Raw genomic sequence first — 16485 nt, 5'->3', positions numbered from 1 at the left:
TGATAGTGTCATGGCTGACCATATTGGCAGGATTCAAAAAGATGGCAAAAAAGGCACATTATTTGGGCGATAAATCCAAAATGAAATAATCACCTTAGTTGGAGAAAAAGTTAAAAAAATATAATTGAATCTTTAAAAATGTGCAAATATTTTTCAATTATCCTTGATTATCCACCTGACATTAGTCATCAAGAACAAATCACAATTTTTGCTAGATTTGTTTTTGTTAATGATTTTTCTAAAACTGTAGGGGTTTGAGAACATTTTTTAGGATTCTGCGAAGTTAGCAACATTATTGGTCAAGGTTTAACTGATTTCATATTAAATTTTGTAAAGGAATCTGATATTAATATTGGACAGAATCAGATGATTGTCGAGCCAAAGACGATGACGATAACAAAAACGAAAACTGGAGATGCAAAAAGTTGGAATCTCATCTTTTTGTTTATTTGTTATGTTTTTTTTTAAACATCACTTAACCCGGCAACTGTGTTGTGGGGTGAAAATCACTCACGTCGTTCATTAGCGCTTGTTAAAATAGTGGCAACATCGCCAGATTCATCTGGCGCCACGAGTACCTTCCCATAATATAAGATCTTGTATTGCATCATAAATTTCAGTATATAAATAAGATTTGAACGAGTGGTGTCGCGTTCTTTGGATTTTTGGGTGATTTTAACCCCACCTTACAGTTGAAATGCAGTAATATTCAGTTTTTGGGTAATTTTAACCCCACAACACCGGTTAATTATTAACAGGTAAGTTCTTATACCAGCACAATTTACCTTTACTTTTTTAACAGAAACATAATTTAATTGGTACGAATATTAAAAATTGATTTTTAATTTCAGACATATAGAAATATGTGTAGTTGGGAGAAAGAACAAGAAGCTCTCTTGAAGCTTTGGCAGGATGAATTAACTGGACCAGAGGTAGGATCAGAAAGCGAATCTGAAAATGAAAGTCAGCAGGTTAGCCTTCGTCCCAGTGAGGATGTTTTAGAAAACCAACTTCAATCAGTGGAAAATTGTCAGCCTGGAAATTCTAATCAGGAAAATCAATCATCGTCGGAAGATTCTTCTAAAGACAAGACTTTTGATCGATTTGTATCCAGTTGTCAACAATATTTTATTCCTAGTGGATACTTGACGATCGATGAAAAATTAGAATCTTTTCGGGGACGATGTTCCTTTCGGCAATATATCTCCAATAATCCGTCCAAATATGGCATTAAAATATTTGCCTTAGTGGATGCCAAAACACTCTACATTTTAAATTTAGAGGTATATGTTGGCTCACAGCCTGAAGGACCTTTTCAATTTAGTAATAGACCGTTTGATGTAGTAAACATGCTTGTAAATCCAATCCGTGGTACTAAACGCAACATTACATTCGACAACTGGTTTACCAGCATACCGCTAATGGAACATTTGCTTAATGAACATCGGTTAACATCTGTTGGAACTATTCGTGAAAACAAGAGGGAAATACCGACAATCTTTTTGAATTCCAAAAACAGTGCCGAAAACCACGCAATTTTCGGATTTAAAAAAAGACATTTCTTTGGTGCCCTTTGTCCCGAAGAAAAATAAAATAGTGTTAGTAGCTTCTTCACTTCATCATGATACAGAATTTGACCCCAAATCAAATAAACCTGAGATTATTGACTTTTATAATCACACAAAAGGTGGCGCAGATATGGTTGACGAAATGTCTGCGTTATATAATGTGTCTCGTAATAGCAAGCGATGGCCTCTAACAATTTTTTTTCACTGCTTAATAATGCAGGAATAAATAGTTATGTTATTTATCAATATAACAAGCCAACTGACAAACTAAAACGCAGATTTTTTTTAAAAGAACTTGGTTTGGCACTAATTAAACCATATATTGAAAAAAGAGGTAACAATCAAAGAATACTATCAGACATAAGAGCGAAACTAAAAATAAATGATAGCGGAGAGGACTCTCAAGGACCTCCAAACAGGAAACAACGAACAACATCCAGATGTGGAGTGTATTCCCGTGGAAAGGACATAAAGTGCAAAAACAAATGTGTCAAATGTGACATTTTTCTCTGTCTTGAACATTGTGTATATTTTTGTTCTAAATGTGCAAATAATTGTTAATTGTGCTATTTAAACAAAAGTTCACAGTTACTTTTTATAAAATTTGTATTTTTTTTTATTCTGAATCTCTAATAAAAATTTTGGTAACAAAAATTGTGGTAGTGGTTTAAATATAAACTAAATTTTAGTATATTTTTTAAATCGTTGAATTTTTAACGGAAATTTTTTAAATGATTTAACTTTGAAAAAGATTATATAACAATATAACCATGATTTAAAATCTTAAGGTTGCATGTAAAAATAAAATAGTTTATCAATTTTATAAATAAAAAAAAATGGGATGATAATTACCCCAACACACAGCTCCTGTCAGAAAATTTCAAAAAGAATAACCCTATCTTAATTCTTAATAAATTTTATTTTAAATTTAATTGTTCAAATTAAATATTAACCGGAATATCATGAATAAACAACATTCTCAGAATGTTGTTTATTCATAAATTATATTCAACCAGTATTACTTCCCCTATCGTTACAGACATCATGTTATTTTAATAATGACTTAATTGGGCCACAATTTATGCATTAAAAATTTATTTGAATGTTCCTATAAATGACAGTTAATAAGTAGTTGTATTTCTCAATGCGATGTATTTAAGACAAAGCCAGTGGCGTATTTTGTACTACATTTTCCCTATTAAATCTGCTTTGGCATTATTCAGAGGGAAAATGTTTGTTGCAATCAAATCAGAAACTCGTAGATTATAATAAAATACTACAAAAATGAAGATCTGAAATGAAGTATTTTAATACCTCTGTTTAAAAAGAGAGAAGAAAAAGATACAGGAAACTTTACTTCGTTTTTTCTTTTCTGAATAACCATTACAAAATTCTTAAACTCTTCTTCTTCTTCTTCTTCTTCTTCTTAATAATATGACAATTCGCACTTTCCATACGGCTGATCTAAAGAGACCAGAGGCGTTGTTAGCTAAGCTCTCAAATTGTTCACACATGAGATGTGTCTTCTTCCACAACCCTTTCTACCCTATCTTCTTCCTTATATTATTAATTGCAGTAAGTAATGCTTGTCCTTCATAATATGTTCCAGGTATTACAATTTTCTAATTTTAATAGTATTTAAAACCTCTTTTTCTCTTCCCATTCTTCTCAACACCTTTCTATTTCTCCATATTGTTTTATTCAGGCAAACTGCGTCTTTGTTTGCTCTATTCACTTGATCTTCCACTTTAGTTTCGAGCTTTCCGTAGCTAAATAATGTGATGCCTAGATATTTAAACTTGTTCTATTATCTGACCTTCCATTTTACTTCCATCTGACAGCAATTTACATCTTAGTAAATTTGCTGTTGTAACCACGCATTTTGTCTTTTTTGGAGAAATTAACACGTTAAATTTTCTGACGGTTGTATTAAATTGGTGCAGCATACGTTGTAAATCATCATCACTTTGAGAAAGTAGTATTGCATCGTCTGCAAAGCATATTATTTTAAGTTGTTTTTCTCCCCTTTGGCATCCTTTTTTAGTTCTTACTTTTTTTTATTATTTCATCCATAATCAGGTTTAACAATTGAGCACGCAGGGAATACAAGACTCAGGTTTCAATAGAACAAAACAGAATTCCTCAAGAATGGAGATCAAGCATCCTAATACCCCTCTTCAAAAAAGGTGACAAATCGGATCCGGAAAAGTACAGAGGAATTAATTTATTAAACGCAATGGCCCTTAATTTATAATGAGAAAAGTGAAAGAGAAATCATTAGAATACAACAAACCGGCATATCTATGTTTCGTGGACCTTAAGAAAATGGACGTTATCCACTTATTGTACGCAAGAGAGATACCTCTAGGAATAATTAAAATGGTCGAAAATATCTACAAAAACAACACAATAAAAGTAAAAGTGGAAGAAAAACTAAACGACCCTATTGAAGCTGACAATGGGATAAGACAGGGGGATTCCCTGAGAGAAAATACCTGATGAGAAAAATGACAGATAAACTACCAATAAAAACTTTGTTTCAGAAACCCATTGGTGAAAGAAGAAGAAGAAGACCCAGAACAAGGTTCCTTAATAACATCGATGAAGACGAGAAATATGGGACTACGTACTTGGCAGAGATGAAGATGAAGAGATGAAGAAGAAAATGAAAACAAAAAGAATCATGTCAAATATTAATGAAACTACGAATAGAAGAGACATATAGACAGTGTATAGAGAGAGTAGTATTAGTATTTCGTCGTCTGCATAGCAGATTATTTTAAGTTGTTTTTCTTCCATTTGGTATCCTTTTTTTAAATAGTAATTTAGCTGGCCAAATTTACATGCATCGGTTTACCGAAAGACGAATTCCTAATGCTTGAACCTTTGTGAATGTTTCTCAACGAGTAGTAGTATTAGGGTTCTGTTATACCGAAAAAAAAAAGTGGAAAAACAAAAACTATCTGTCGATTAAATGTAGAAGACGACATTTTAGACGCTGTGGAGAATAATAATAAGTGTAAGTACACTAACAGTGACTAAAATGGTTGCAATGTTAAAAAATTTCAAAAACAACTTCTACATCTACACTTCTATAAGAGAGTACAAGGTTTACACCAAGGTGATCTTCCTTGAAGATTAACATTTTGTAGGTGGTTTCAATTTTTAGAATTTCCATCCAAAGTGAAACGGCTGAAGCATGTTTCACGAGAAATAATGTATATAATTTTCATTATTGCAACGTATGGGGTGACGAGAACCCTTATTTAATAAGTAGGAAAAGTTTTCGATGAAAATTTATCATAAATTTATGGACTGGAATAACTAACAATCGTTTGATAGGACCATATGAATTACCCAGAACACTAAATGGAGGGGCTTACTATAATTCCTTGCAAAATGTTTTGCCGGTACTTCTTAAAGATGTGCCTTAAAGAAAGCGCCTGTAAACACATCGTAAAATATAGTTTTTCATTTTACCAGAACTGTTAATAACATTCTTGATATCAGTTATCCTCGTCGTTGGATTAGTAGGAATGGATCCATTCTGTAGCCACCACGAAGTCCCGAATGCAATGTACTGACTTTTTGAGAATATCTGAAATCGTTAGTTTATGATAAGCGAGATGAAATCGAAACAGAAACGGAATTACGGGAACGAATTTTTGATGCTACACAAACTATCCCAGATAATTTAGTTAACTATGGCATTATTAACCATTCTGGATTCTGTTGTTTATGGGGGGGGGGGAGGGGTTTATCGAACACACTGTATTTATGGTAACGTATGGTCCTAAAGTTTTGGGAAAAATTTCAAAAGCATATAACTCTGACCACAATAATCTTATATTTTTATTAAATTATTCAACAATTTAACTTAACTATCCTTATTATAAATAAAAATCAAATGACAGACAAGGGACCATTATTTTCGATTTGCCTAATAATTTCCCTGACACGTTGCATCATCCTTTGGACGACCTCGGCGTCAATTTCTCTAATTTTTTGATATATGCGGCGTCTTAAATGTTCCTGATTTTGTGCTTCCCATCCGTTATTATAGACTTTCCGACTTAATATTGTCCATAACTCTTCAATTGGACGAGCCTGAGGTAAGTTGGGGGGATTGTCTGCTTTCGGTACAAAGGTAAAGTAAAGTTTCGACTTGTTGACGAAATGCACTCGCCTTAACGCGCGGCAACATCTCGGAATTCTCTCTAATTGATCCTCTGTTATTTTGGAGCTTTCCTTCTTTTCCGGTAGATAATATTGTTACTCGATAGGGTCCTGTATACTGTAGTCTTTCCAAAATGAAATCTTCTGGCCAGTTTTCGCTGTGAGACCCTAATGTTGTTCTTAGCTGCTTCAATCAGACTTGCCTCTTTTATATGGTTCAAAATCCGCGGTCGGCCACTTTTACGCAAGTTAACACATGGTATCACTTCTTCACATTCTCTGATTGTGCGATAAATTGTCGATTTGCTTATGTTTTGATCTCGATAAATATTAACAATATCTCGTTTCGACATTTTTCGCCATTTCGCTCAACCATATTATAAACACCTCGACGAATATCAATTTTATAAGACATTTTGCAGAGCACAAACCAAAATATTCTGCTTTGTTTATTAAATGTCAATAACTGATGACATTTCAATTCCATGGCCTTCTTTGTTAAATGCATTTTGCTTCTCAATCAGACCAGGTGAAATTTTTCCTAAAACTTTAGGACCATACGTTAGTAAAAGATTGCCCGAAAATATACTACATATACATTAAAAAACAGACAGATTTTACGCCTATCTGAAAAAAGAAGAAGTAATTTGAATATAATATATATTTATACAATTTAATATCCTATATATAGATTAAAGTTTTTCCATAATTAAATAGTCAACAAAATATTTACAGATTTAAAAAAAAAAAATAGAAAAAAATATTTTTATGAATTATATTGATCTATTTGGATAAAATATTTACACAAATCAAATCCTTGTTTATTTTGCGTTATTTAATTTGCTTTTTAAATTAACTATTGTTGCGGAGTGGTAAAGTGTATGTATGTATGTATATTTATCTTTTCATCTATTTGTTTTATAATTTAAACATGTGAATAATTTCACACCGAAATAAATAAACCGAGGGCTCACTGGCTATGCCACGTCTCACCAAATATGAATATTGGTTCCTTATATTAAACGCATAACATATTTGGACCAACAAAATTAATTTGGTTTACTGTAAATTTTTTTCACGTATTAAACGACAAATTTAATTTATTTTAAAGCCTAAGTTCTAGATTAAATCGTTCTAGATTAAATTAATAATTATTAGTTTATAACTGATCATCATTAGTAGCTCATTACTGATTTGCAATAAACTATAAAGACATTTTACCACTTGGTGGAGAACAAAAAATAAGGACAACACGGTTCAGGAGTACAGTTTATCATAAACAAACTTTGTAAGACATATACCAATTACTAAAGATATATCATATATATTTACATAATTATCTAGAGACATATCACACTAAAAATATGAATAGAGTAGTACTGTAAGTATTGTAGGACATAGGAAGGTATTATTAGGGTATGAATCATGTCGAAAGTTTTTGCGTAGTCCAGAAAATCAATAAATACGCCATTTATATCTCTGAATGATCACATGCCTAGCAAACAGAGCTTCTCGTGTTCCAAGACCCCCCCCCTTGAACCCATTTGTATTTTGTCATGTTCTCTTCACACCTACTATAAAATCGGGCATAAATAAATTTAAAGATATATAAACAGAAAACAGAAAAAATATCCTGATCGAGTACCAATAAGTAAAGCGACGGTAAGCAAAATATTGCATAGTTTTAATGATACTGGCAATGTGAGAGATAAGCTCAAGAGTGGCAGTCCCACTGTTTCCGACGAGAATCAATTAAATGTATTACTTGAAATTGAAGAAAATCCTCATACTTCAATTTACGAAGACGACTTTAATAGACGCATGGAATTATGCGAAAATATGGAGGAATTGTGTAATCGAAAAAATGGATTTGAATATAATGTCTTGTTTTCCGACTAGGCCATTTTTTTGTTCAAATGGTAACGTTAATAGGCAAAATTGTCGTTATTGGGCAACAGAAAATCCCAATTGGAAAATGAAAGTTTATGCCCAATATCCCCAAAAAGTAAATATATGGGCTGGAATTGTTAGGAATACCATACTCATACATAGAGATGTAAACCTACGTAGTTCCATTTTTAACCGCAACATTTCCAGATAACAATAATCCTGGTCAAATAGATCTGACCGTTTGGTTTCATTAGGATGAAGCAAGTCCACATTATGCTGTATCATCATCATCATTGGTGCTACAGCCCTATAAAAGAGCCTCAACCTTCCCAAGTGTATTACGCCAGTCAGTTCTATCCATTGCCAACTGTTACCAGCTTGGTGCGCCTATTTTTCTACCATCCTCATCTACACCATCCTTCCATCTGAGTTTTGGCCTACCCCTACTTCTACTTCCCACAGGTTGTGACATAAGGATTCTTCTAGCAGGGTTGTTCTGCTGTGATCTTGCCAGATGTCCTGCCCATCTTAGTCTTCCTATTTTTATAAGAGATACTACGTCTTTACCACCAAATGTATGTTTATATCTGTGATATATCTCGTAGTTGTACCTCCTTCTCCAAACACCATTTTCACAGATGCCATCGAATATTCTTCTCAGGGTCCTTCGTTCAAATATAAGCAGGAGGTTTTCATCTGCCTTGGAAATGGTCCATGTCTCCGATCCATATGTCAACACTGGTTGTATAAGAGTTTTGTATATGTTTATTTTTGTTTTTTGGCTTAAATTTCTGTTTCTCATATGTCTACTCAGTCCAAAATAGCATTTATTTGCTAGGATTATTCTTCGCTTGATTTCTTCCGTCATGACGTTCTCCTTGGTGATTAGGGAGCCTAAGTATGTGGATTTGTCCACCACTTTAAGGTAGAGTTATCAACTGTGCATACGTGTCAACATCATCTGCATATGCCAAAATTTGGGATGATTTATTAAAAATGTTTCCTCTGTTGTCTATTTGGGCATTCCTGACCGCCTTTTCCAGAGCTATGTTGAAAAGGAGACACGCCAGCGCATCTTCCTGTCGCAGTCCAACATGCGTTTCAAATGCCTGTGATTGTTCGCCATGTATTTCGACTTTGCAAACAACTTTATGCGTTGTAGCCTTAACCAATCTTATCAGTTTATCGGGGATATGGAATTCATCCATGGCTTTATACAATTTATTTCTTAGGACACTATCATAAGCCGATTTAAAATCTACGACAAGATGGTATGCGTCCATATTGAATTCATTGGTTTTTTCCTTTTTAGCACAAAGATCTGGTCTGTTGTTAATCGACTAGGCCTAAAACCACTTTGATATTCGCCAAGAAGCTCCTCCAAATATGCACTCAGGCGGCCATATAAAATACTCGAAAATATTTTGTATGCTGTATTAAGGAAGATTCTTTCCCTATAGTTTCTACATTCCAATTGATCGCCCTTTTTGTGTAGCGGGCAAACGATCCTAATACACCACTCTTCCGGGATTTGTTCCTCATTCCAGGCTCTCAGTATGATTTTATATATATATATGATTAGTCAGAGTAGCACCTCCACATTTAATGAGTTCCGCGGGTATACCATCACTTCCTGGAGATTTATTATTTTTTAGGTGTTTTATTGCTTCCCGTACTTCTTGAATTGATGGAGGCTCCAAAGGTGTATTGTTGCTTGCTCCTGCGGGCGGTTGATTTGGATCTTCTACTTCGATAGTAAGTAGTTGTTTATAGTGGTTGGAAATTTTCTAAATACAACTTTCCAATCGCTGGATTGGACGACGCACATTAAATGGCATGTTAGGTCGCTAGATTTGAATCCCATGGACTTTTCTATTTGTGGTTCTTTGAAAAGTAAAGTATATGTAAACCGACCTACCAATTTGGTAGACCTCAAACAGAGAATTTGTACTGAAATGCAACAAATTACACCAGTGATGTTGTCAAACATAACCTAAGAATTCATTGGGCGTCTTGGGTACTGTCAATTAAACCAAGGAGCTCAATTCGAGCATTTGTTGTAATTATGTTATTTGTTTGTCTTTAATATGAAATAACTTCTTCATTTTCTTTGTAAAATAAATTTTAAATTAAAATTGTATACAATTGTATACAATTTAACGATATACGACGACAAGTAAAACTAGAATGTAGCTATTTTTAATGTTCGTTTAATCTATAGGAGGATCCGTTCAATTTCCTTCTTTACAGGATTAATGTATGCGTAAATTAGCTGTGCTGGCTTACCTTTCGTTAAAACAAAGCATGTTTTTTAATCTGTCCCGATTCAAGTACAATTATCCAATGTCCAACGTTCTCGTAGTAATTTAAAAACAACGGAAGCGCACACGTGACATAAATTTAAAAATCCCTGTTTAAGGATATAATTTCTCACCTGAAATCGTAAAATTCCCAATTATTTCCTCTTTTATCCCCTTGCGGCATTGAGTAACTAATGATGCCGTCGGTCCATTGGCAGCCGTAGAGCTCGACTCGCATACACACGGTCCTTTTATGATAGCTGTAGGGGTAAAACCTGATTTTACTGGCCCATATTGGTGGATCTAATTCACGTTTCGCCTCCAGATAAGGATTAACGTTTCCGGGGATGACCTGAAACAAAATAAAATGTATTTTATAAGGCGATTTTGCGGGTTCGCGAAGTGCAACTTGTGGGTTTCGGGTGCGAAAAAGGGTTGAATCGATGAAAATTCGTCCAAGATATTCAGGATAATTTTAAATAGCGAACTTGATCCTAATATTTATCAATCAAATATTACAAACAAGTATACGCTGTCCTGAATTTCCAGTGTAAGATTACGTATAACAATCAAAATTTATATATATATATATATATATATATATATATATATATATATATATATATATATATATATATATATATATTTAAATTGTCTTAGAGATAATTTTTTTTACTTTAAACATTGAATACAATCGGTTATAAGTTAACGGTTAGGAGTGGTCAATGTTTATGCAAAAAATTTTTAGTATTGGTATTCACAAAAAAATCCTCCAAAAGTCCAAGACAAAAAAGATCTGGAAATTATGGCTAAAAAATAGTGACTCAAGCAATAGTGGAGCTTCTCCTAATTGAACAAAAACCTACTTTATATGCAATTGAAACCCAACAGGCAATCTGACCATATTTAGGCACAGCAAAAAAAAAACATAGTGGCCGTACTAAAAATGAAATACAAAAAAAATCAGAGTAAAAAGGTTATAGGATGTCAAAGGATATATCCGAGAAAAAAATATATATCTCCTCTTCTTCTCAGTCTTTGAGTGTTACCATACCATACGAATTTTTATTATACTGTACAAAAGTATCATACTAATGCATGTCGCTACGTTTTCGGAAGAAATAAATATGTATTTTTTAATTGTAAATTTGTTTATTTTATTAACAAATACAGGAAATTAAGTCTACATATTTAAGATTTGTAATGTATTTTTATAGAATAGAAAGAAGTCCGCGATCTTCGATGGCAGGTAAATTTGGTGTTGCATGTACAATAAGCCTTTGGACTGTTTCTAAGTCAATCTCACGAAATTTTTGCAAAATTCTTCGCCTTAGCTGATATTCATTTTGGGCTTCCCAGCTATTATTATACACCATTATACTCAAAACAGCCTATATAGGCCTTACCTAAGGCACATTTGGAGGGTTGTCGCGCTTGGGAACAAAATTTATATTTTGAGCAGTTAACCAATGTGTCGTTTTTCTGGCGTAATGGCATGACGCTAGGTCGGGTCAAAATATAATTTCATTATTGGGGTGATGAGTATTTATAAATTGAACAAGCTTTGTAAGACACCCGTCAACGTAATTGTCAGCATTGAGAGCTTCACCGCGAACACGCCCAATAAACGGCTGTGAAACAATGTAGCATTTGTAAATTCCTTGATATACATTGAAATCCCCTCGTATATGTATTAAAACACTGAAGAGTAATTTCGGTGTATTTCTGTTTTCTTTCGTACAAGTTAAAACACCGAATCTTTCAACTTCGTTTTATTTGCGTCGCTAGAGTTAATGAAAACCAATTTATAGTTTGTTTTGTATTTCACAGATGGTTATTTCCTCACTATTCTTTGATCGTTAAACCGCTCAATACTGCGTTTTAAATAAATATTCCCGTTTAGTGTTTTGTTTATACCAAGCTAAGTGAAGGATTTTTAAGAATTCACTCACTCTCACTGAGGCGTTGTCAGAGACAACTGCTTCCATCGTTCAGTCAAAAAGTTTTCTTCAAATTTGTAATATCTTCGTCCTTCATCCTTTTTTTATAGGAAAATGTGTAGCAGTGTAAAGTATAGTAGCAGTTTAATGTGTAGTTGCAGTCTGAGTGAAATTTTGAAGATAACCATATGTTGCCATTGTGTTCAGTTGTACCTGTTCCAGTCTTTTAAGGAGACAAGTTTTCCAAGGTTTGTGTTATAGTGCTAGCTTCCACCTTCATTTTCTTATCCCTGGTCGTCGTCCCAGTCTATAGATGCAGTTTTTTTGCGTGGCAGTGGCAGTCTCAAGTTCAAACCTCAGAAATGTAGAAAATATGTAAAGTAAAGAAATTTAGTGAAAATCAAGGTAACTTTTTGTGTTTAAATTTTAAAGTAAAGATAGACATTTTTTTAATAATAATAATTGCTTTCATCATTTAAAAAAATAATTTTTTATTTGCAATAAGTTATTTCTGCCACAGTTTATAGCCCACTAACAATAGTAAGTGTTTCTCTTTGTTATTTTTGTATTTACTTTTGTGACTATGAATATAGTATTTTTGTATTGTCTATTTTTGTAACTGTTTGTGGTGAGACAACAATAAAAATTTAATTTTTTTTTAACCATTTTGTTTATAACTCTCTAACCCCTTTTTTGAGTTTCATTTAAAAAGATATATTTTGCATTTCTAATAATTATTTCAATAGTTACAACTAGTTGCTGTAATCGTTATAATTTGTCACCTCGCAACGGCGTCCTTATTTTAAATAGCTAGAGGTCCTTCCTGTTGTTTTTTTTGTTCATTTGTTCCAGGAGATTCATGTAAATACCCTTTTGTTTCATTTTTGTAGTTGCCCCAATCCAACCCACTTGCCATTCACTTATCCACGACCCAGCTACTCCAAATAAACCCTGAGTGCCGTTCGCATAAGTTTCATTTATTTTGCTTGCCCTATCTCCACCCCCAGTACCTTCTGTCCCAAACTTTCAACCCCTTATAGCAATACCCTATGTGGTAAGCAAAATATTCGTTACAACACCAGCTTCTGAGATGGCACATCATACCAAACTTTTATAAGCAAATTTCACTTTTCCCTTAACTTCGTCCGGTGCATCTTGTACATTGCGTGTATAAAATCCGTCGTTGCCCTTCATTTTGAAATCGGATAAACTAAATACTTTTTCATCTGCGTGATAGGAAGTATGAAATTGTCTTCTTCAGAGAGCTCTTCCCAAACCTGTTGTATACCGTACCACAGTTCTTCAACATTTTGGGTATACAATTACGCCGATACAACCGTTTTATAATAAGCCCCCACACATTCTCGATTGGGTTTAAATCTGGACTGTAGCTAGGCCATGGTAAAGTTTCAATGTTGTTATTCTGGAGCTACTGGTTTATTATATTTGCAGTGTGAACAGGACAATGATCTTGTTGGAGGATAAAATTATTTTCTTGATACAACTGTTCTACACTGGGAAACATAATGTTTTCTAGAATATTCAGATAAGTCTCCCCAAGAAACCTGCCATGAATACGCCATACCATTTCCATTCCTCTAGATGAAATCCATTCCCATACTTTGGTGCTAAAATGACCAGCTGCTCGATATCTATCAACATACAGAGGATTAAATCTATTATTATCTGGTCTATACACCCCAGTTTTGCCCTTTTTAGAAGATAGAAAAATTTTCTCATCTGTAAATATTACCCTGCCCCAAAAATCTTGATTTTGTAGCTGATGATTTAAAGCAAATATAAGTCTTGATTGCTTCTGTTGTGGTGTAAGAGCTTGTTTTTTTGCTGCAGTTCGGTAGCTTTAATTCTGTGCCAAGTTGTTGTCTTTCTTTCCGGAAACTGTGACAAAATTCTTGCAGTTTTCGCATCTTTAAAAGGATTCTCTTCTAATCTCTTCTGGATTCTCTTCCAAAACCATGCTTTCTTTCGAGAGTTTCTTTTTCTCTGCATCTTTTATTAATATTAAAACCTGTTCTTCTGCTTACGTTAAAATGATTCGCTACGCAGATAGTGATCAACCATCTTCTAATTTCGTTACAATTCTTGCTTTTAGTTCTTTGCTAGCAATGAAGCCATTTTTTGAGGATGAACAGAGTAAGTTATCTGACAAATTTTAAGATTTGGCAGTAACAGTGACAATATGTAAATAATAAGTATTTATCCTTCAAAATACACTGCTCAATTTTCTACAAAATACGCTTTAAGAGTCGTACCAGTTTTTTAGGAACCAACTGTACATCCATCACTAGGTAATCAAATTCTATTAAAAATAATGGTTGTTCCCTTTTACCAGTAAGTTATAAAACGGTCCTGGTATACGTAAATTTAATTACAAAAATATGTATCAAATTTAATAGCAAAATACAACAGGTGTTAAAAGTTAACAAGTAGCACAAAGACCTTATTGTTCCATAATCTGATTCTGCGTCGTCATTTATATCAATTACCCGGTAATAAACATTAATTTATAGTTCGCCATCAAAGTTTATAATACGTTCTGCATATTTAGTATAGTTAATCAGACAAGGCGCCTCACAGGAAGTAGACAATTGAAGATAAACTGCGGCAATAGGCGAATCCCGTTTTGGAACTTCTACTGCCGAGAAATAAATCTCCGTGTACCCTGAGCAAACAATTGTTTTGTTCACGATGTGGAATATGTGTAAATTAGAAATGGATTTAAGTTGAAACAATGTTATAAACTGGTGGGCGGTATAGAATTCCTTGCTGTTATAATAAAGTCGAAAATATTGTACCAGCTTATCGTAGTGTAAAGTTTTTATAGTTTATTGTAGAAAATGAACAAGATGGTGATCTTACCAGCATTTGGAGCGGATTAACAACTCAATAAATTAAAGATCGAAGGACCACCCACGGATGTAGAAAAAAAATTAACAAAAATACAATTTAATGTCTAACTTTACTACTATTGCTAAAACAAGATCTGGTTAAAGATCTTTTGTGAAGTTCTTATCTCGCGTGTTCATACCGTCGATTCCACTAGTCTACCACGAAACACAAACACACTAGCACTGTTTATAGTTATTAAAGGTAACTAACTAGGACATAAACGTGGTCTTTGATACTAATCAACTTAATTAACTATGCAATAATAAATGGCGTTTGTTAACGTGTTGCTTTCAAACTATATTTTACAAGACAAATAAGAGAGAGTTGGTACTCTAAATAAATCAAATGCGACGTTCACACTCAGTGGTATCTAAACTCGTACTCTTAATTGACTGTCTTTTCTATGCAGGGTTTGATAACAACTACCCGTTAGGATACAAGCTGCACAAGAAGAAGACATCAACAGGTTCTATGGTCGTCTAAAAGAAACTATTTTCGAAGCGCTATTCCGAATCGTGAACTACTCATAATTGTAGGAGACTTAGACGCCAAAGTAGGGTCATCTAATGAAAATTTTAAAGGAGTGCTGGGCAAATGCGTGTTGCATTGTTGTAGCGCCAAAAAATTGATGCCTTTGAGATGTGTTGCTGGAGAAGAATGCTGCGCATACCTTGGACACCTCATAGGACAAACGTACTACTGCTACTTGTCGGTGTATAATGTTCTCATCCGTTTTCCGACTTTCAATCGCCACTTAGTCTGGTTGTTCCATAGGTCTTCTTCTATGGCCCTTTCTCTGTTCTTTATTCATTCCTTCGCTCCAACTTTTTCTCGGTCTACCTCGTTTTCTCTTTCCTTCTAGTTGCCATTTTAATATTTCTTTTGGTATTAGTTGTTCATCCATTCTTTGTATGTGTCCGAACCAGATAAGTTGTTTTGCGGCTCTTCTCTAAAAATCCATTTCTATCTCTTTCAGCGTTGCCAGTGTTCTTTCTTTCAGTGGCCATACCTCACAGCTGTATAAAGTGATACTTTTTACTATAGTCTCATATATCCGCTTTTTATTTTTCTTTGCTGATGGATTGGTCCCATAAAATGCTGTTTAACATTGTGATGGCTTTTCTCCCTGACGTATTTCTCTCTCTTATGGCTTAGTGTAATGTTACATCTTGTGAAAGAGTGATACCTAGATATTTGTAGTCACAGTAGTGCTTTACCATGGTGTTATCGTCTAATATGAGATCTTTTTGTTCTACTCCAATGCACACGTATTCGGTTTTCTTTTTAATTACTTCTAGACCCCATATATCATTCTCTTCCATTAATTTTCGTGCCATATAGTTCAAATCGTCATATTCTTGAGCCATTATTACTTGATCGTCTGCAAAGTTGAGCGTATATACCATAGTGTTGGTGAGTGGTATTCCCATTGTCCTGCATTTTTGTTCCTATCTTTTTAAAGCACTTTCGAGGTATATTTTAAATAAAGTGTGGGACAGACAACATCCTTGCTTTAATCCTTTTGATGTTTTAAATCCTGTTGTTATTTGAGTCCCTGCTTTTATTTTTGTTATTGGTTGGTTGTATAGCACTTTGACGGCTGCCACAGCTTCTTCAGTGGAACCCAGCCGTAGGTTTTCCGTAGGTCGACGAACAACATATGAATATCTTGATTCCGTGCCATCTTTATTTCTACTATCT

The 16485-nt window shown here is 33.9% G+C and overlaps 1 protein-coding gene across 4 annotated transcripts in view; it reads right to left on the bottom strand.

Annotated features, from left to right (window-relative positions):
- Positions 1–16485, bottom strand: part of Ddr (discoidin domain-containing receptor 2) — a 789300-nt gene that overhangs the window by 50178 nt on the left and 722637 nt on the right. For all 4 annotated transcript variants that reach the window (XM_072542711.1, XM_072542712.1, XM_072542713.1 and 1 more), the window contains exon 7: positions 10069–10286. In XM_072542711.1, the coding sequence (XP_072398812.1) occupies positions 10069–10286 (218 nt within the window). The remainder of the gene's footprint in view (positions 1–10068; positions 10287–16485) is intronic.

Source organism: Diabrotica undecimpunctata, chromosome 9 (assembly GCF_040954645.1).
Source record: "Diabrotica undecimpunctata isolate CICGRU chromosome 9, icDiaUnde3, whole genome shotgun sequence".
Lineage (NCBI taxonomy): Eukaryota > Metazoa > Arthropoda > Insecta > Coleoptera > Chrysomelidae > Diabrotica > Diabrotica undecimpunctata.
This window is presented reverse-complemented; position numbering and strand designations above follow the sequence as displayed.